Here is a 20,780-nt window from a genome sequence, read left to right on the forward strand (position 1 = left end):
TGGCAGAGGTGCCGTCTTTCAGATGAAATGTTATACCAAGTCCCCGGCTGCCCTCTCAGGTGGACGTTAAAAGGCACTATTTCGAAGAAGAGCAGGGGACGTCTCCCCAGCATCCTGGCCAATATTTATCGCTCAACCATCAATAAAACAGATTAGCTGGTCATTTAAGTCATTGCTGTTTGTGGGACCTTACTGGACTCAAATTGGCTGCTGCGTCTCCTACAATACTACAGTAAATACAGTTCAAAAATGACTTAATTAGTTGTAAAGCTCTTTGGGACATCCTACAGTCATGAAAGGCGCTATATAAGTGCAAGTCTTTCTTTTCGAATGTAAATGCAGATAACCTCATGGGAGTTAAATGACCAATTAATCCCTGATATATTAGTGAAGAGACCAATATGGGTTAGATGTGTTTTTCCAGTAGTCTGGTGAGGAGTGGGCTTGGCAGTCTTCTGGTGGTGATTCTATTTATGCCCCCTCATTGTAAGTCCCCCTCAAACACTGGATGCAGTGGGGGTAACTTTCATGGGAAAGGAATATTGGGTGGGGTTTTATAATGGGCACATCAGACAGGTTACCACAATACTCGTAATAACCCTCTGCCAATATTTTCACCGAGTAATAAATTCCACTCTCCTGAAGTTGCTGATAGAATCTCAGCCATTCCAGTCTTTCACCACCCTCGATATAAAATACTTAAATCTGAACTGTCTTTTTGCCTTCCCACTTCTAACACTGAGGCTGTGTAATTCTGCTGTCGAATCTGTGGCTATGTTAAATATTTACCTACTATAAGATCTCAAATACTTCAGCTCTTGATCCTTCTCCTCTCCAGTGTAAACAGTCTCAGCCCCAGCAGCCTCTCCTCGTATCTCAAGTGCCTACCCCTGGCTACAAACTCGGCTGCCTTGTGCTGCACCCTTGCCAATGTTTGGCCATCTTTCTCATAATACGGTGACGAAAATCGTGCACAGTGCTCCGGGGTGGGGCTGATCCTGGGCTCCGCACAAGCTCTGGAATTACTTCTTGAGATTTCTGCTCGATTCATCTTGCTGCACAGCCCGAGATCCTGTTTCATCTCTTAAGTGCTGCTGGAAACTATACTGATGGCTTCAACAATCTATCCACCAGCACGCCCAGCTCACCCGTCCGGTGTGAGAACATACAAATATTAAGAAAGATGTGATCAACTGGGGCCATTTCCATCAGAACACAGGAGCTTACAGAGTGATTTGATAGAGGTATTTTAAAATTATGAAGCGATGCCACAGGGTAGCTAGAAAGAGACTGGGCGGAACTTTGAACGTCGGCTGGTCGGAAAACTGACGATATCAGATCGGCGGCCCATTATAAAACCCCGCCCAATATTCCTTTCCCATAAAAGTTTCCCCCACTGCATCCAGTGTTTGAGGGGGACTCACAATGAGGGGGCATAAATAGAATCATAGAATGGTTACAGCACAGAAGGAGGCCATTTGGCCCGTTGAGCCCATGCCGGCTCTCTGCACGAGCACTTCAACTAGTCCCACTACCCCGCCCTTTCCCCGTAGCCCTGCAAATTTATTTCCTTCAGGTACTTATCCAATTCCTTTTTGAAAGCCTCGATTGAGTCTGCCTCCACCACCCTTTCAGGCAGTGCATCTCAGATCCTAACCACTCGCTGCGTAAAAAAGTTTTTCCTCATGTCGCCTTTAGTTCTTCTGCCAATCACCTTAAATCTGTGTCCTCTGGTTCTCGACCGTTCCGCCAATGGGAACAGTTCCTCTCTATCTACGCTGTGTAGACCCCTCATGATTTTGAACACCTCTATCAAATCTCCTCTCAGCCTTCTCTGCTCCAAGGAGAACAACCCCAGCTTCTCCAGTCTATCCACGTAGCTGAAGTCCCTCATCCCTGGAACCAATCTTGTAAATCTTTTCTGCACCCACTCCAAGGCCTTCGCATCCTTCCTAAAGTGCGGTGCCCAGATATGCATTAATGCAAGATATTTAAGACAGAGACCAGGAGCAGCTTTACCATAGTTAGTGATTGAAGCAGAGCCCATCTCAACATAGGTGTGACAGGTAGTTGAAGGAAAGGGAGATAAAGGGATTTAGGAACAGGGCGGGCACATAGGATTACTGTTCATGTGGAGGATAAATGTCAACATAGACTAGTTGGGCTGAACGTAATGTATGTAATTTGATATAATTCATCAGCCCAGTTCCTTAATCCATCTAGATCCTTCATTATACGATCAACCTACTCCCTGTTGTTTGCGCTCCCTCTCAGTTTGGTATCATCTTGTTTCTGTCCCCACTTCTAAGTTATTTCTGCACACGGTAAACAGCGGCGTCTCCAGCACTGATCCCTGCGCAACCACCTATTTACTTCCTCAGCTTCAGTGAAGTTTCAATCCAGTGAATTGGGTGCTCCACCAGTGCCACGCTTCCAACCTTGCTGACCAATCTCCTATGATCCTGATTGTCGGTAAAGCTAATAGCGCAGTTTCACCTATACTAAGGAGCATGGATAAGAACCACCAGCACTGTGACGTGTGCACTGTGCTACAGTTTTAATACGTGGGATTCAGACTAATTCTAGCGTGAACAAAATTATAGGCTTCTGAGACTCCACTCCAAATGAACCGCAGGTCTTATTCCTAAAAGCCCCGCTCAAGAAAAGATGGAATAAACCTTTGTTGATAAAAAAAAAATAAGTAAACAGAGAAAAGGAAGCATACACTTACCTTAACAATTGTCCTCAACCGTTAATTCCCCTTATGATGCAGGCAAGCTTTGGGTGCAACAAACAAAATAGTGATGTGTGTGTGTGGGGGCACATTGCTAAGTGGCTCCGTGGGGCAGGATTGTGGTCGGTACTTTTTGATATAAAAAAGGGACAAGTCAGTCTGAATCTGAATTACACCAATTACAAGATTTTCAAATATCTGCCTGCTTGCCTAGTTCAAAAGAATTGAAATTCAGACTTTGAGAGGTCACAATCATTGCTGCTTTGGAACTGAAGGGGAGATTTTGCACTTCAGTGCTCCTAGAAAGTACCAAGGGTGCATCAGGGCAACATGTTCACCACCCCGCTCATTCCCCCCACCCTCAACCCGCCACAGCCCATGATTTTTCAAACAGAAAATAAGCGGGTTAGGGGCATACCGTTTACTAATTTGTACTCTTGGCGTGTGCGAGGAGCACTGAAAAAGTAAATATCTCCTTAAATCGACAACGTGACTACAATATGATTATGTCAGTGTATTTTTGAGCAACACAAAACCCTGTCTGGCATGACTCACTTGCCAGTGCTTAACTCTGCCTGAGTGACTTCCTTGACAATACAATCAGCTGTACGCTTATAAGATTACATGAACAACATCGTCAGTGCAACATTCTTGCCAAAATAAATAGTGGTCATTTCCTGGTGTCATCTAAGCAGCACATTTAATTAAGTCTCCGCCACCATTTCAGTCATGGAATTATAAAAGAAGGAAGTGTGTGTTAAGGTCAAAGGTGTTGAGTTCTAGCCTCTTTCAGACCTTGGATTGTACTAGAACTTGTCCAATATTTACACAGGGTTCTATTCCATCTCAAGTTGCAATAAGCCAGTCAATCAGATCTTACAAATGCTCTGCTTTCCCCCCTCACCCAACTCGAGTCAACAATCCCAATGGCTCAGCAACTTTATCCGACATGTAGCTGAACCATACAGACCAGATAGGTCCCAGGTCCGAACATTGATCTGTGCTGAGTTAGCTGTTCAATACGATCAGGGGACCAGCAGTACCCGTAGTGCCCGGATAAGGAAGGGGGGAAATCAGTCAGGGTTCCCACTTCTGAAGGCTATATAGCTACTTCTGCTGTAAATACACATATGTAGATTGACTTTGGGCTCAGCTGTGATGCCCTCCACGGTCAAATATCGTACTGACGCTCACCATGAAGAATCGCACTTGAATATGGTCGCTTGGGTAAGGTACCAGAAGGAGCCTGGCACCCGTGTAAATGTACATCAGCAACATGTCAACACCTTCACGCTAGGGAGGGGGCGGAAAGTAATTTGTAGAGAAAATTGTAAAGGGACTCTTCCCTAGCTCCCTCAATTGTCATGCCATTAAACTAGATACTGTCGTGAGCAGATTTTGTGGCAGTAACACTATTACCAGGGCTGCTGAATTTTCCTACAATGCACTAGCAATACCAATTGTTGATATTGGGCAATAAAGCTATCAGAATTATTTATACTGGTATTCCCCCATCTAGTCCAACAACAAACTATTTACAGGAATGCAGAGCCTGTAATCTTCAAAGCCATACTGTTTTAAGTCCAAAGCCAGACATGGAGTGGGATAGGAGTGGATAGGGAGGGAGGGGGTGGAATCACTGTTTGAGCAGTGAGCTTTGCATTGCTGATGACAAAAATTAAAACTAACTTGAAGAATCTTAGTGATGTAAGAAAACTACCAGGCACTTGGTCTAAGCATTAAACAAAGCTTTAATCAACTGTTTTACAACATGGAGGCCTAGTTGTGTCCTTCACTAGTTCCTGTTAAGAATGTCCTGCCCAAGCTGGGCCCTTGCCCGAGTATTTATACTCTCCCTGGACAGCGCCACCCGCAGGCCGCTCAATATTATTTCATAAATCTTTCTTTCATGAATGACTGATTCATGTCACTTAGTAGTCTTACATTTATTAACGATTCCACATCATTCAACACCGAAGGTGTACTTCCAACAAAAAAAACCACACGCACACTTATTGACCTGGAATTTCCTGGAACGCACTGACGCGGAAATTACGCTGGTTTTTACATCGGTCTGAACGATGGAAACTTCCACCCAAATTTCCTGAATTGCATCAGCATTTGCCAGAACGTTAAAAGCAGTGTAAAACACACGGAAATTAACGGAAACAATCGGGTTATGAAAGTTCAAGTCTGAAGCCATCAAACCATCATTTGTGCACGTTAAGCACAGCATGGTTAAGAAAATGCAATTGTGCAAGCTTTTCTCTTTTTAATGGAACAGATGCTGATGCCATAAAAAGCATCCAAAGATATAGAAAATCCAGTGCAGCTCCGCATAAGGAGAAATTTAAAAAAAATTGCTAAAAAGAATCACTAAAAATCATCAAAATAGTGACTTCAGGTCCTGCTGCGTTTTTGGGCATCAATTTACACCCATTCAGAACCGGCGTAAATGCATGAAAGTCATGATCTCTGGGCTTTTGTGTGGTTGGCAGAGCTATGTTAATAAGCCAAGTGGGGTTTCAGTGGATGAAACTGGGGAGCAGTGCAAATGATCGAGGCAATTTGTGCACAGCGGATGTTTCGGTGTAAAACCGATGTAAATCAATTACGCGCAAATTTCCATGGGAAAAGAAACGGCGCAACTCCGCTCTGACGTCGTAGTTACTCTGAAACCTTCCAGGAAATTCTGGGCTTTTGTGTCCAACATATGGGATGATTGGCAACTCTAAGTACTGTTCAGCAAAGCCGGTGCTAAATTGACATGTCACAGTATTTGCAAGAATGAGATTGACCTTTTTGTTTGTTATAGATTATATTTCTTCTCTGATATTAGCACGTGTGGGACTCTTAATTCATATCTTAATTTTTGAGGGAACTCACCAATACTGGAGTTCATGTCACCATTTTCAGACTCTGTGCCGTGCTGGTTACTGTTACCATGGAAGCTGTTCATGGCTTCTAGTTTGATCTTCTTTGCCTTCATGGCCTCTGCTATGGCAGCGTTGGTGGCTGCTGCTGCTGCTGCCGCTGCTGCCGCTGTGAGACCTGATAGAGGAGACAAGACAAGAAGAGATACATGATGAGATAGGCAAACACCATTAGTCTATGATGCTGCATTCTAAACTCCCTAAACTGCAGCTCATCCAAAACTCTACTGACCATATCCTAACTCATTCACCCATCACCCCTGTGCTCGCTGACCTACATTGGCTCCCAGTCCAGCAACGCCTCGAATTTAAAATTCTCATCCTTGTTTTAAATCCTTCCATGGCCCTCGCCTCTCCCTATCTCTGTAACCTTCTCCAGCTCTAAAACCCTCCAAGATCTCTGCATTCCTCCAATTCTGGCCTTTTGAGCATCCCCGATTTTAATCGCCCCACCATTGGTGGACGTGCCTTTAGCTGCCGAGGTCCTAATCTCTGCAATTCCCTCCTTAAACCTCTCCACCTCTCTCTCCTCCTTTAGGACGTTCCTTGAAACCTACCTATTTGACCAAGCTTTTGGTCATCTGTCCTAATATCTCCCTATGTGACTCGGTGACAAATTTTGCCTGATAACTGCTCCTGTGAAGCGCCTTGGGACTTTTTACTATGTTAAAGGCGCTATACAAATGCAAGTTGTTGTTGTTGTTGTATTAATGGCCCTTCATAGTCAAGTAGTCAGTCGACACCCAACCTCAAGATCACAAATGAAGACGATCACTTGGGTGATGTATTGGAAGCCTGCCACCACCTGCTACGTTAATTCTAGGCATGAATCTTTGGTGGCAAAAACAGGAAGACAGATTATTATCTGAACGGCAATAGATTGGGAATAGGGGAAATGCAACAAGACCTGGGTGTCCTTGTGCACCAGTCGCTGAAGATAAGCATGCAGATGCAGCAGGTGGTTAAGAAGGCAATTGGTATGTTGGCCTTCATAGTGAGAGGATTCGAGTACAGGAGCAAGGATGTCTTCCTGCAGTTGTACAGGGCCTTGGTGAGACCACACCTTAAGTATTGTGTTCAGTTTTGGTTACCTTATCTGAGGAAGGATGTTCTTGCCATGGAGAGAGTGCAGCAAAGATTCACCAGGCTGATACCTGGGATGCCAGGAATGATGTATGAGGAGAGATTGGGTCGATTAGGCTTATATTCGCTGGAGTTTAGAAGAATGAGAGGGGATCTCATTGAAACTTATAAAATTCTAACAGGACTAGGCAGACTAGATGCAGGAAGGACGTTCCCGATGGCGGGGGAGTCCAGAACCAGGGGTCACAGTCTAAGGATAAGGGGTAAGCCATTTACGACTGAGATGAGGAGGCATTTCTTCACCCAGAGAGTGGTGAACCTGTGGAATTCTCTACCACACAAGGCAGTTGAGGCCAATTCATTAAATATATTCAAGAAGGAGTTAGATATATTTCTTAAGGCTAAAGGGATCAAGGGATATGGGGAGAAAGCAGGGACAGGGTACTGAATTTGGATGATCAGCCATGATCTCATTAAATGGCGGAACAGGCTCGAGGGGCCGAATGGCCTACTCCTGCTCCTATCTTCTATGTCTCTATGAATCACTACCTTCAAGAAAAAAGGAAAGAAAAGGGAGGGAGAAGAGAATCGGAAGTTTGTCACAACTCATCCAGACCAATCAATGTATTTGTATGCACTTGACACCCTTTCAGCAGTGAAGCCCTACTTGTACGTTTGTCATGAATTTGTATCCGAATTGAAGGAAGTGTCCAAGTATAACGCTGTGTGGAGTTTGCTGCTTCACCTGTGCTTTTGCACTTGAAAGCTCCCACTGCCTGACTGTCATTTGCTTGGCCCAGGCTGTGAGTTTGGGGATTCACATCAGGCTGGTTATGGATGACAGATGCAAATCTCCTGTTGTCAAGTGAGTTGGCTCATGTGTCAGGCAGCTAATGCAGTACCTCTTTGCAGCCCTTGAGCTGAGTCCAGCTGTTATGATAAGCTCTGAGACAGCTTGGAAGAATGTTAATGTTCCAAGTTGTCTAATGTTTCGAATTAGAAGTTAGAAGAATGGCCCATTAGCAAACCATGCTGACTATTGAGCGCTTTACAAAAACTCAGATATACACAAATATACAGTAGATTTTTTTATTACGTAACCTATAGTTGATGGTAATCTGATGATTACTGGAGCTCATTTGAGCACTGACATCACGAGTGGTAAGATGAACCAATGGAATCAAGTACAGCTCTATTATCTGGCTTGGGGCTAATCATCAGAATGCAATGAGTCAGGGGCATTTGGTTCATGAAGCCTGATCCTTCTAAAGAACATGTGCAATCCAACTTGGTCATAGACATGGCACCACCCAGTTCATCTTCTGAGGAAAGGTTCTGCAAAGTTGCTTCCTGCTCCTCAAAGATAAATCAAGCACAAGCCCAGAATTCCAATCTGAATTTGCATCTTACCGCATTATACTTTCTAGGGCAGTTGGTTTAACACTTCCATGTTCCTAGCAGCTTAGGACTGATCATGTTGCACACAACATTTAATTATCTCTGTCCACATATATTATAAATAATAGGACTCTTCAATCCCATTGCTAATCAGGTATTTACATGTCCTTTTTTTCCCTTTCAAATTTCTCCCAGTCTCATCATGGTATTCACTGCTTGCTGGATAAAGGTTCATGGTCCCAATCACTCTCGAATATCGCACCCCAAGTGGCCATACTTCATATGGCATACATTGACAGTGATTTCCAGCAGGTCAGTCAACACTGTGAGGGGTTGGGGGTGGCGGGGATGTGGGGAGGAGTGTAGGGATTATAAAACAAGACCAATCTTGTCCGCACTTGAGGGTCATACTTCCAGCGGGGATCATCAACACATGGTGATCGGGAGAAGGAAATCTGGCCTCTTTTTACGTTTCCTAAACTAGGGGCCTAATTGCAGCTCCCTCACCATTACCCTGGCTCAGCAGCTGAGATAGTTTGGGACCATAGAAACATAGAAGATAGGAGCAGGAGTAGGCCATTCGGCCCCTCGAGCCTGTTCCGCCATTTAACGAGATCATGACTGATCATCCACATTCAGTACCCTGTTCCTGCTTTCTCCCCATATCCCTTGACTATCTTGGAGTCTATGGCTCGACTACTCACTGAGTAAACTTGTAAACTTCACAGGATTAACTGCTTTAGCTGAGGGTCTAAGTGTTGCCAACTCTGGTTTGACATATTCCTGGAGGTTTTATCACATGACCTCCCACCTCCTCGCCCAGTCAAACAGCCATTTGCCTCCCATCTCCAATATTTTTATAACTGATAAACAAATGTAAAAAAAGACACTTTTCTTTTAGTGCCCCTATGATTTTTACCCAGGGCAACGCTGGAGGGTTGTCAACCCTGGATAGTCTTTTCCACATATCTACAATAAAAGGCCTTTGTGATACGCCACTAGAACAACGCTCGTCTGATCACTTTAATCGCCACCATCTACGTAAATAAATGATGCAGGCTGCAACTGAACACAAATGTCTCAAAACATTTTATTAGCTGTACCCTTAGGCCATCACAGGTTGCGACAGCCTTTCAAAAATATTCAAGTTTCAGGTTTGGCATTGAACACAAAAGTAGGTCTCTAACGTTCAAGTTAGAACATATACAATTTAATTTTTAAAAGCCGATGCCGGAGTTAAAACTGCAGGGCCTCGCACTTTCCCTCCCTGCCCCCCCCGTCCCCCACCACCACCCCCCTGCCACCACCACCACCACCATCTCCAAAGCAGAAATTGTGTTGCTGATGATCATGGTTGAAGGGCAGAGCCCAGTGCGTAAAGTGGACAGTCCCTCTGTTAAAAAAGTAGAGGTCGCTAACTTGGTCAGCAAAGCAAAGACTCTCTTAGCAGGTGAGGCCAGCTGAAGCACAAAAAAAGGTTATACAGTCATCATAACTGGTGGAGGTCTTCATAGGGTTGTCTACCCTCCAGGAGTGCCCTGGAGCCTTCAGGAATTAAAGGTTAGTCTCCAGGGCACTGCTGCGAGCAACCCAAAAGGAAAATAATAGGGGCATTAAAAAAAGTTCTTTTCAGTCTCTTTGAACAATTTTGTTTATTGGTTATTAAAATATCGGACGTGGGAGAAAAGGCTGCTCGACAAGTCAAGAATCATCCAATCAGGCAATGAAGAGCCCATTTGCTTTCCAATTGGCCGTGGGAAGGCCGTGCGTCATAAGTGTGGATGTGTTGGGCAACCAATGGCGGGTGTGCGGGGGCGGGGCGGTTGGAGGCGGGAGGTCATGTGGTGACACCTCCAGGACTACGTCCAATTAGAGTTGGCACCCCTGGCTTTTTAATCACACACCCGGCCATGATATGTCCTACTCAGAACTCTTGTACATTGTGAACTGGGGGCGGGGCGGGGGGGAAATTCTAACAGGATTGTAATTTATCTCATAGAAAATTAATTAAAACTGCACTGTGATATAAATTTACCATTATGATATAATACCCATGGAAAAATGTTTTCATTGATGATTCACTGCAGTTATTGTCAGCAGGGCATCAGTAGCACATCATAGGTGCATAGCTCGCGGGAAGTACATGAGGGGAAAATGAATAGAAGGGTATGCTGATAGGGTAAGATGATGTAGGGTGGGAGGAGGCTCGTGTGGAGCATGAACACTGCCATAGACCAGTTGGGCCGAATGGCATGTTTCTATGTTGTAAGTACTATGTAATGTCAGGTATGTGAATTTTCCGTACAGTGGCTACTTGAACTGAAGAAAGCACCTGGCAAAACAGTTCAATTTTAAATATCTGTCCTTTCTTTTTGTGTGTGGAATATTTAAAGCTGGTGATGAATTGGAGGGGCGATTCCACGATCGAATGCTCCCAGCGAGGAACTGCACATGGCAGGAAGCACAGGCGGGGGCGATAGGTGGGCCCGGAGTCCCCAATCGCCCTGAGATTAAAGAATGGCTGTCCCAATCTCTGGTCCCTCTATGCTGGGAGCACCCGGGGGTTGGAGTATAAAAGCAGGGGAGTCCTGCCACAACTGTACAGGGTATTGGTGAGACCGCACCATGAGTACTGCGTACAGTTTTGGTCTCCTTATTTAAGGAAGGAAATGCTTGCATTGGAGGCAGTTCAGAGGCAATTCACTAGGTTAATTCCAGAGATGAGGGGGTTGACTTATGAGGAAAGGTTGAGCAGGTTGGGCCTATACTCATTGGAATTTAGAAGAATGAGAGGTGATCTTATTGAAACATATAAGATACTGAGGGAGCTCAACAAGGTAGATGCAGAGAGGATGTTTCCCCTCGTGGGGAAATCTAGAACTCGGGGGCATAGTTTCAGAATAAAGGGTCGCCCTTTTAGAACTGAGATGAGGAAGAATTTCCTCTCTCAGAGGGTCGTAAATCTGTGGAATTCTCTGCCCCAGAAAGCCATGGAGGATGGGTCATTAAATACATTTAAGGTGGAGATGGACAGATTTTTGCAAGATAAGGGAGTGAAGGGTTATGGGGAGCGGGCAGGGAAGTGGCTTTGAGCCCAAGATCATCCATGATCTTATTGAATGGCGGAGCAGGCTCGAGGGGCCAAGTGGCCTATTCCTGCTCCTATTTCTTACGTTCTTATGACGTAGACTCAGCACGTCAAAAATGTCATTCAAGAAACATATTGCACAATCGTTAAAGAAAATCAGCTTATCTATACTTTTTCCTGCAGCGTCTTGGTGCCGATTCTCAACTAACCTTAGTGATAATCACGTGACGGTGCTTTAATTGGGCAATCTTGAAATCAGATGAGCAGTGAACAAAACACTTCTTTATTTTCTGAACCTACTTGGGTTGTGGGGGGGGGGGGGGGAGGGGGGGAGAAGAAAAGTAATTCAGGGCTGCTGTGCCCTTTAATGGACGAGCCTCTACTCTTGTGCAAATCACGGTGTGCAGTTAAAGAAGGAGCAATGTGGCCAAGAACTGGAAAACAGAGATAGATGCCTCCTCTTATTAACTGACATCTCGCAGAAGTCTAGCAAGATCTTCTAAGAAACTATTTATTGGATAACGTCTGGCGTTCTGACTCCTGTTTATTCAGAGAGACGAGCAGTTTTATAAATATCTCATCACTCAGCCTTCGCACAAATTTCAGCGACATGACTCCGGAGGTGCGATTAGCAATACGAATGTAGCGTGGCGGGGGAGGGGAGAAACAAACATGTGGCACTAATACGCAGCCCTAGTTTCTAAACATCTGATAGGCAGATGGTGTGAAGCTGATTTTCCAGCTGAGGAGAAGGGGCACATCATTTAAAAGCTTGTTTGCATTCCAACAGATAAATGGAGCAAACAGCAGCACGCATAGGTCATTTACACGCCGAGTCGGCAACTGGTGACGCACTCTGGAAGTGACTCGTAGCATGGCATTGATCGCGTTTCTCCCCATGAATGTCAATTTCTGCACTTCGATCAAGGTATTACATTCGTCGCATTTCAGCAGAATAAAAAATGGGAGGCATTTATAATCAAAGAATTCATTATGGAAAAAAAAAGACTTGCATTTATACAGCACCTTTTACAACCTACGGACGCCCCAACGCGCTTTACAACCAATGACTCACTCTTGAAGTGTTGTAATGTAGGAAACCCAGCAGCCAATTTGCGCACAGCAAGCTCCCACGAACAGCAATGTGATAATGACCAGGTAATCTGTTTTATTGGTGATGTTGTTTGAGAGATAAACATTGGCCAGGGATAACTCCCCTGCTCCTTTTGGATCTTTTACGTCCACCCAAGAGAGCAGACGGGGCCTCGGTTTAACATCTCATCCAAAACTCGGCACCACTGACAGTGCAGCGCTCCCCCAGTACTAGATTTTTGTGCTCAAGTCTCTGGAGTGGGACTATGAACCAACAACTTTCTGACTCAGAGGCCAGAGTGCTACCAACTGAACCACGACTGACACAATTATGGCACCTCTTAGTCTTTTCCAGATCTGTAGGGGCTGTTCATAAGTAAGAGCATTGGTGAACTGGTGGCACAATACACCAATCGGCTGTATGATGGATTGAAACTATAAGAGTTCACGTCTGGAAGATGGGAACAGGAGGAGGCCATTCAGCCCTTTGAGCCTGTTCTGCCATTCAGTTAGATCACGGCTGATCTGTATCTTAACTCCATCTACTCACCTTGGTTCTGTAACCCTTAATACCCTTGCCTAACAAAAATTTATCAATCTCATTTTTGAAATATTCCATTGACCCCCAGCTTCAACAGCTTTGCGCCCTCTTTCAAATAACCATCCAAATCATCAGTTGATAGCAGTGATGTCAGCACCAAACACCAACTTCATCTGCACTCGCAGTGTAATTAGCACCTGAACCATCCCCATTTTACATAAGAACATAAGAAATCGGAGCAGGAGTAGGCCATTTGGCCCCTCGAGCCAATCAGTAAGATCATGGCTGATCTTCTACCTCATTTCCACTTTCCTCCACTATCCCATATCCCTTGAGTCCCTTAATATTCAAAAATCTATCCATCTCTGTCTTGAATATACTCAATGACTGAGCCTCCACAGCCCCCTGGGGTAGAGAATTCCAAAGATTCACCACCTTCTGAGTGAAGAAATTTCTCCACATCTCAGTCCTAAATGGCCGAACCGTTATTCTGAGACTGTGCCCCCTGGTTCTAGACTGTCCAGCCAGGGGAAACATCCTCCCTCCATCTACCCTGTCAGCCCTGTAAGAATTTTGTATGTTTCAATGAGATCACCTCTCATTCTTCTAAACGCTAGAGAATATAGGCCTAGTCTACTCAATCTCTCCTCATAGGGCAATCCCCCCATCCCAGGAACCAGTCTGGTGAACCTTTGCTGCACTCGCTCTATGGCAAGTATTTCCTTCATTAGGTAAGGAGATCAAAACTGTACACAATACTCCAGGTGTGGTCTCACCAGGGGCCTATTTAATTGCAGTGAGACGTCTTTACTCTTATAATCAAATCCTCTTGTAATAAAGGCCAACATACCATTGGCTTTCCTAATTGCTTGCTGTACCTGCATGTTAACTTTCAATGATTTGTATACAAGGACACCCAGGTCCCTCTGAACACCAACATTTCCCAATCGCTCACCATTTAAAAAATACTCTGCTTTTCTATTTTTCTTACCAAAGTGGATAACTTCACATTTCTCCACATTATATTCCATCTGGCATGTTCTTGCCCACTCACTTAGCCTGTCTATATTCACTTGAAGCCTCCTTGCATCCTCCTCACAACTTACATTCCCACCCAGCTTTGTATCATCAGCAAATTTGGATATATTACATTTGGTCCCCTCATCCAAATCATTGATGAATAGCTGAGGTCCAAGCACTGATCCTTGCGGTACCCCACTAGTTACAGTCTGCCAACCTGAAAATGACCCGTTTATTCTTACTCTCTGTTTTCTGTCCATTAACCAATCCTCAATCCATGCTAGTATATTACTCCCAATCCCATGAGCCCTAATTTTGTTTAATAACCTCTTGTGTGGCACCTTATTGAATGCCTTCTGAAAATCCAAATACAGCACATCCACTGGTTCCTCCTTGTCTATTCTACTAGTTACAAACTCAAAAAACTCTTAACAGATTTGTCAAACACGATTTCCCTTTCATAAATCCATGTCGACTCTGCCCAGTCCTATTATTATTTTCTAAGTGCCCTGTTACCACGTCCTTAATAATAGATTCTAGCATTTTCTCTACTACTGATGTCAGGCTAACTGGTCTGTAGTTCCCCATCATAAGGCTAAAGGGATCAAGGGATATGGGGAGAAAGCAGGGACAGGGTACTGAATTTGGATAATCAGCCATGATCGCATTGAATGGCAGAGCAGGCTCGAGGGGCCGAATGGCCTACTCCTGCTCCTATCTTCTATGCTTCTATGTTTCTCTCTCCCTCCTTTCTTAAATAGTGGGGTAATATTTACTACCTTCCAATCCACGGGAACCGTTCTAGAATCTATGGAATTTTGGAAAATGACAACCAATGCATCCACTATCTCTATAGTCACCTCTTTCAAAACTCTAGGAAGTAGGCCATCAGGTCCAGGGAATTTATCGCCTTTCAGTCCCATTAATTTACCTGTACTATTTTTTTACTAATACTAATTTCTTTCACTTCCTCATTCGTGCTAGACCTTGGTTCTCCACTATTTCCAGGAAGTTTTTTGCATCTTCTTCTGCAAAGAGAGACACAATGGCCGGAATTTTGCCGGTGCTCAGGGAGCCGGTTTGGAGGTGGGACATCCGGCAAAATAGCAAAGATTGACAGCGGGTCAGAAACCCACTGTCAACCCGCCTCCAATCAATCTTCCCAAGTGTCGGGTCCCCGATTTGCGCATGGACCCAACATCTAGCGGAGGGAAGAGGATTATAGCCACTTAACTGCCTGTTAAAGGTTGTTAACAGGCAGTTAACAGGCTCTTTTGCAATTTTGACACCTCTACTTCAGGCTTCCCCACATCTGGACACCACGCCAGGTAAGTGTGGCGTGTTCTGAGTCTGCTGTAATGTTTCTGCATTGATGACAGCTGCAGAAGTGGTGTGAAGGGTCCAATGGTGCACTGGTGTGTTTCAGAGGTAAGAATATGCTGGGAAAATCATTTTTAATGCATTTACACTTTTATGTAGGTAACAAGTTTTGAATTGTATGTGTAGTCCCACCTCATTGGGAGAACTTCTCTCACCAGTGACAGATCGCTTCTGTAACCTCACCTGCAGCTGCCATCTGTTCTAGCCTAAGGAGGGAGTCACTGAAGAGCCTGGGTGCAAGAACTAACCTGTGAACAGCCATTGTCAGTGTTTGCAGCATCTCAATGCTGTCAAACACTGAGAAATGAGCTGTCAAAGAAAAATAGTGCGTGGTCCCTTTAAGAAAACCGGCAGATGACGCCTCATCAAATGACGTCATCTGACCGGCTTCTTCTTAATTGGCTGGCAAACCCGCAGTGCGGGAACTCGGAAACCAGCTGAACCGCTCCCAAGCCGCATCGATCGATAAAATCGCGGCCTAAGTATTTGTTTAATTTCTCTGCCATTTCCTTATTCCCCATTATAATTTCTCCTGTCTCAGCCTGTAAGGGACCCACGTTTACTTTCACTAATCTTTTCCTTTTTACATACCTATAGAAGCTTTTACAGTCTGTTTTTTTGTCTCTCGCTAGTTTACTCTCATATTCTATTTTCTCTTTCTTTATCAATTGACCTCAGCCATTCCTTGGGGGGAAAAATGGACTTTCTCTGATTTCTGCCCTCCCCCCCCACCCCCACTCCAGACACTGCCATCTACAATGAGTTAAATATAGTTAAAAGTACACTAGGTTCCACAGTACAACAGGAAACACTGTCTGAAAATAAGTCAGCATTGGCACCTGTGCAAAATCTATAAAACAGTGTGGGAGAAGTAAATAAAGCAGGTACCAGTTGGGTTTAAATTAACCAGTGTCTGCAAATCCTTTGATAAATTAATGCAAAAGCAGGTCAAGGAAAAAGCGCAATTAGAATTTCTCCTTTTGGAAGAAAATTTCTGACTAAAATGTTGAACTTCTCACAAGCAACTGTGGCAATCTTAGTTTTCTGTTTGATAACTGTATGCAGTTAATATGTTCATACCATGAACCTGACCTATAGGCCCACTGGATCAGATAGGAATTGAGGCTACTTGAAACTGGCCAACGCTCCTTGACATGAGTCCCCTATATTGCCCAATTGTTAAATATTCTGCCTCGCCAGCAGATGGTAAACTCTTACAAGTTGATCTAAAGAGAATTTAAAACAATTGAAAGGCTGCGATTTAGGCCCTGGACGAGGCTCCTGCTAAAAGCAGGCAGGGGGCCTACTTAACATGCAGAGGTCGCGGGCCAATGACGTCATCGGTACTGCGATGTAATGTTAATGTCGAGGTTAGCGGGAGTACCGCACTGTCCTCTGCCCGGTAGCAGAACCACGGCAGGAGGAGCCGACTGGCCAGAAGAGGCTAATATAAGTATTAAAAACTTCCTTCTCTTTGGGTTTCATTGTGGGCTAGGAGGAGCAGGAGTGCTCCCCATGGGTCACCAGCTGCGGCCTCCTGTGGCCAAATTCCCATTCATGCCTGTTGGCCTTGTAGTCAATCTGGCCCGGTGTCGAGCGGGTGTTCGGAAAGTCTTATATAAATGAGCCAGGGCTTCTTATCTATGTAGGTTAGATTGAATCATATAGAGTCATAACAGCACAGTAGGAGGCCATTCGGCCATCGAGCATGTGCCGGCTCTCTGCAAGAGCACTTCAGCTAGTCCCACTCCCTCGCCCTTTCCCCGTAGCCCTGCAAATTCTTTTCCTTCAGGTATTTATCTAATTCCCTTTTGAAAGCCACGATTGAATCTGCCTCCACCACCCTCTCAGGCAGTGCATTCCAGATCCTAACCACTCGCTGCGTAAAAAAGTTTTTCCTCATGTTGTCTTTGGATCTTCTGCCAATCACCTTAAATCTGTGTCCTCTGGTTCTCAACCCTTCCGCCAATGGGAACAGTTTCTCTCTATCTATTCTGTCTCAACCCCTCATAATTTTGAACACCTCTATCAAATCTCCTCTCAATCTTCTCTGTTCTAAGGAGAACAACCCCAGCTTCTCCAGTCTATCCACGTAACTGAAGTAATATCGAACTGAAGTTCGGCTATTGAATCAAACATTGGATGCCATCTTTTTCCTCGAGACCATCAGGGGAGCATTTGATTAGATGTTTTCATTCTCTCTTTTCTCCATCGTCCCTTTTTGATTCCTTGACTTCTGTTTTTTTTAATTATTTCCCCATCTAATTCCATTTTCCGTAGCATTTATCCCACTTTACTTCCTATTTTCTTTTAATATGTGTTACTTCTATGACTTCATTACTCCTTTAATTTCTTGACTTCGCTCCTTCCTCATGTCTGGTTCGATTTTAGTTTTGATTGGGAGAAAAAACTTTACCCTGTTTGCCTCGAGGCAAAAAATCCAGTTGTGTCATGTTTCACAGTGTAAAACGCGTTTCGCTTGGAGGCAAATGTTTTTAAGCTATTGTGCTCCCTCCATTAACCACAACCTGTTTTGTTTGCAGTGTCTCTCTAATGGCGGAGCCTGATTTTATGCAGCACCAAAGCATCGCCCAATCAATGTTATTGTTTGCAGTTGCTGTGCCATGGCTGTCGCAGCCTCATTTTAAGGGGCTTCTGCTCTGCGTTTCCCCCACGGTTGCCAACTCTGGTTGGACATATTCCTGGAGGCTTCATCACGTGACCTCCTGCCTCCGACTGTCCCGCCCCCACATTCATGCCATTGGTCGCCCAACATGTCCCTCCTATTGGTGCACTGCCTTCCCACGGCCAATCGGAAAGCTAACAGGCTCTTCCTTACCCAATGGGATGATTCTTGACTGTCAGTCAAAACAGCCTTTTTTTTTTCCACGTCCAATAGTTTTCTAACTAGTAAACAAAAGTGTTCAAAGAAAAAAAAATGTAAAAATACAATTTTCTATTGCCTCTCTGATATTTCTCCTGGGTTGCTCCAAGCAGTGTCCTGGATGTTAACCTTTAATTCCTGGAGACTTCAGGGCAATCCTGGAGAGTTGCCAACCCTGTGCTGAAAGCATGGTCAGGGTCAAAGTCAGGGTCACAGGAAGTGATTTCTACACTCAGGGATCGGTGCTGGGTCCCTTGCTGTTTGTGATCTACATTAATGATTTGGATGAGAATGTAAAGGGTATGATCAGTAAGTTCGCGGATGACACGAAAATTGGTGGGGTGGTAAATTGCGAGGAGGAAAGCCTCAGGCTACAGGACGATATTAACGGGTTGGTCAGATGGGCGGAAAAGTGGCAAATGGAATTTAACCCGGAAAAGTGCGAGGTGATGCATTTTGGACGGACAAATAAGGCAAGGGAATACACAATGAGTGGTAGGACCCTAGGAAGTACAGAGGGTCAGAGGGACCTTGGTGTACATGTACATAGATCCCTGAAGGCAGCGGAACAGGTAGATAAGGTGGTTAAAAAGGCTTATGGGATACTTGCCTTCATTAGCAGAGGCATAGAATATAAGAGCAGGGAGGTTATGATGGAGCTGTACAAAACGCTGGTGAGGCCACAGCTGGAGTACTGTGTGCAGTTCTGGTCGCCTCACTATAGGAAGGATGTGATTGCTTTGGAGAGGGTGCAGAGAAGATTCACCAGGATGTTACCTGGGATGGAGCGCCTCAGCTATGAAGAAAGACTCAACAGGCTGGGGTTGTTTTCCTTGGAGCAAAGGAGGCTGAGGGGGGACCTGATTGAGGTGTACAAAATGATGAGGGGCATAGATAGGGTAGATAAAGAGGAACTTTTCCCCTTAGTAGGGGGGTCAATAACAAGGGGGCACAGATTCAGGGTAAGGGGCAGGAGATTTAGGGGGGATTTGAGGAGGAACTTTTTCACCCAGAGGGTGGTTGGAAGCTGGAACTCACTGCCTGAAAGGGTGGTAGAGGCAGGAACCCTCACAACATTCAAGAAGCATTTGGATGAGCACTTGAAATGCCATTGCATACAAGGCTATGGACCAAATGCTGGAAAATGGGATTAGACTGGACAGGGAGGGATGGGCGGCGCAGACACGATGGGCCGAAGGGCCTCTTTCTGTGCTGTAAAACTCTATGACTCTATGACTCTATGACACTCAACTCTGTCACCTGTCAGCACACCTCTGAGACAAGACCAGAAAAATGCTGGAAACACACAGTGGGTCAGTCAGCATCTGTGGAGAGAATGGACAGCTCGTGTTTCAGCTGCCGACTCAGACTTCAAAACCTCAAACCCGTTTTGAGGAAGGGTTCGCGCTCAAGACTGCTTGTTCCAGCGTTTTCTCTGTTTGTCTCAGATTTCCAGCACCTGCAGCTTTTTGTTTTTAGTTTAGCCCTCAGAGTATGTCTGATGGTAAATAAGTGACTGACAATCACAGTAAACCTTCCTACAAAAGGTTTGAAAAGAAGCAAGATGACATTTATTTTTGCTACCGTACATTCTTTGTTCAAACAAAGTGCTACTCTCAATCAACCTTAGCTATCTACCTGTGAGAAATTCTCTCAGTTTTTGTATTCAACTAACTGCAGTGCAAAAGTATCAATAATAGGAGTGCCTTAATATAAATGCCCTGTTTTTAATATTTGAGAAGCGGTGCATCAGGTGTACGTGAAAGGTCCTAAACACTGAACACCCTGCCTCCAGGACAATCACATTTGGTTAATGGGTCTCCAAAGCCAGATTTACTCCATCTCTTAAAGGAAGAAAGTTATGAGGGTGGAACAGGAGTTGCCCTGAGGAAATGTATCCCCTGTGTTGGTCAGCTGTTTCCTCCACCCATTTTACACCGGTTTTACACCAACGTCTGCGCCAATGGAATACACAGGGGTGATATTTATGCTACAGTTGTATAAAGCTTTGGTTAGACTGCGTCGGGGTACTGCGTTCAGTTCTGGACACCGCACCTCAGGAAAGATATTACTCTTGGAGACGGTGCAGCAGAGTTTTACCTGGGCTAAAAGTGTTAAATTATGAGGACAGGTGGCATAGGCTCGGCTTGTATTCCCTCGAGTATAGATGATTAAGGGGTGATATAATTGAGGTGTTAAAGGATTTGATTTGGTAGATGGAGCGAAACTATTTCCTTCGACGGGGGAGTCCAGAACAAGAGGGCATAACCGTAAAATTAGAGCCAGGCCATCAGGTGTGCTGTCAGGAAGCACGTCTTCACACAAAGGGTAGTGGAAATCTGGAACTCTCTCCCCCAAAAAGCTGTTGAGGCTGAGGGTCAATTGAAAATTTCAAAACCGAGATTGCTAGATTTTAGTTAGCCAAGGGTATTAAGGGTTACTGAAGCAAGGTGGGTAGATGGAGTTGGGATACAGATCAGCCATGATCTAACTGAATGGCGGAACGAGCTTGAGGGGCTGAACGGCCGACTCCTGTTCCTATGGGAATGCAAATGAGTAGATCCAGGAAACTTGTGTGTAACTCCCACTAGAGGACACCAGTGAGTGCACTTCTTTTTAAAAGAGGC

The 20,780-nt window shown here is 44.8% G+C and overlaps 1 protein-coding gene across 9 annotated transcripts in view; it reads right to left on the reverse strand.

Annotated features, from left to right (window-relative positions):
- The window catches only part of dachd (dachshund d), an 809,797-nt gene that overhangs the window by 291,399 nt on the left and 497,618 nt on the right, over positions 1 to 20,780 (reverse strand). For all 9 annotated transcript variants that reach the window (XM_085998470.1, XM_085998469.1, XM_085998474.1 and 6 more), the window contains one exon: positions 5,621 to 5,785. In XM_085998470.1, coding sequence (XP_085854596.1) covers positions 5,621 to 5,785 — 165 coding nt within the window. The remainder of the gene's footprint in view (positions 1 to 5,620; positions 5,786 to 20,780) is intronic.

Source organism: Somniosus microcephalus, chromosome 10 (genome assembly GCF_052327205.1).
Source record: "Somniosus microcephalus isolate GS21.2 chromosome 10, FLI_Smic_1.0, whole genome shotgun sequence".
Classification (NCBI taxonomy): domain Eukaryota; kingdom Metazoa; phylum Chordata; class Chondrichthyes; order Squaliformes; family Somniosidae; genus Somniosus; species Somniosus microcephalus.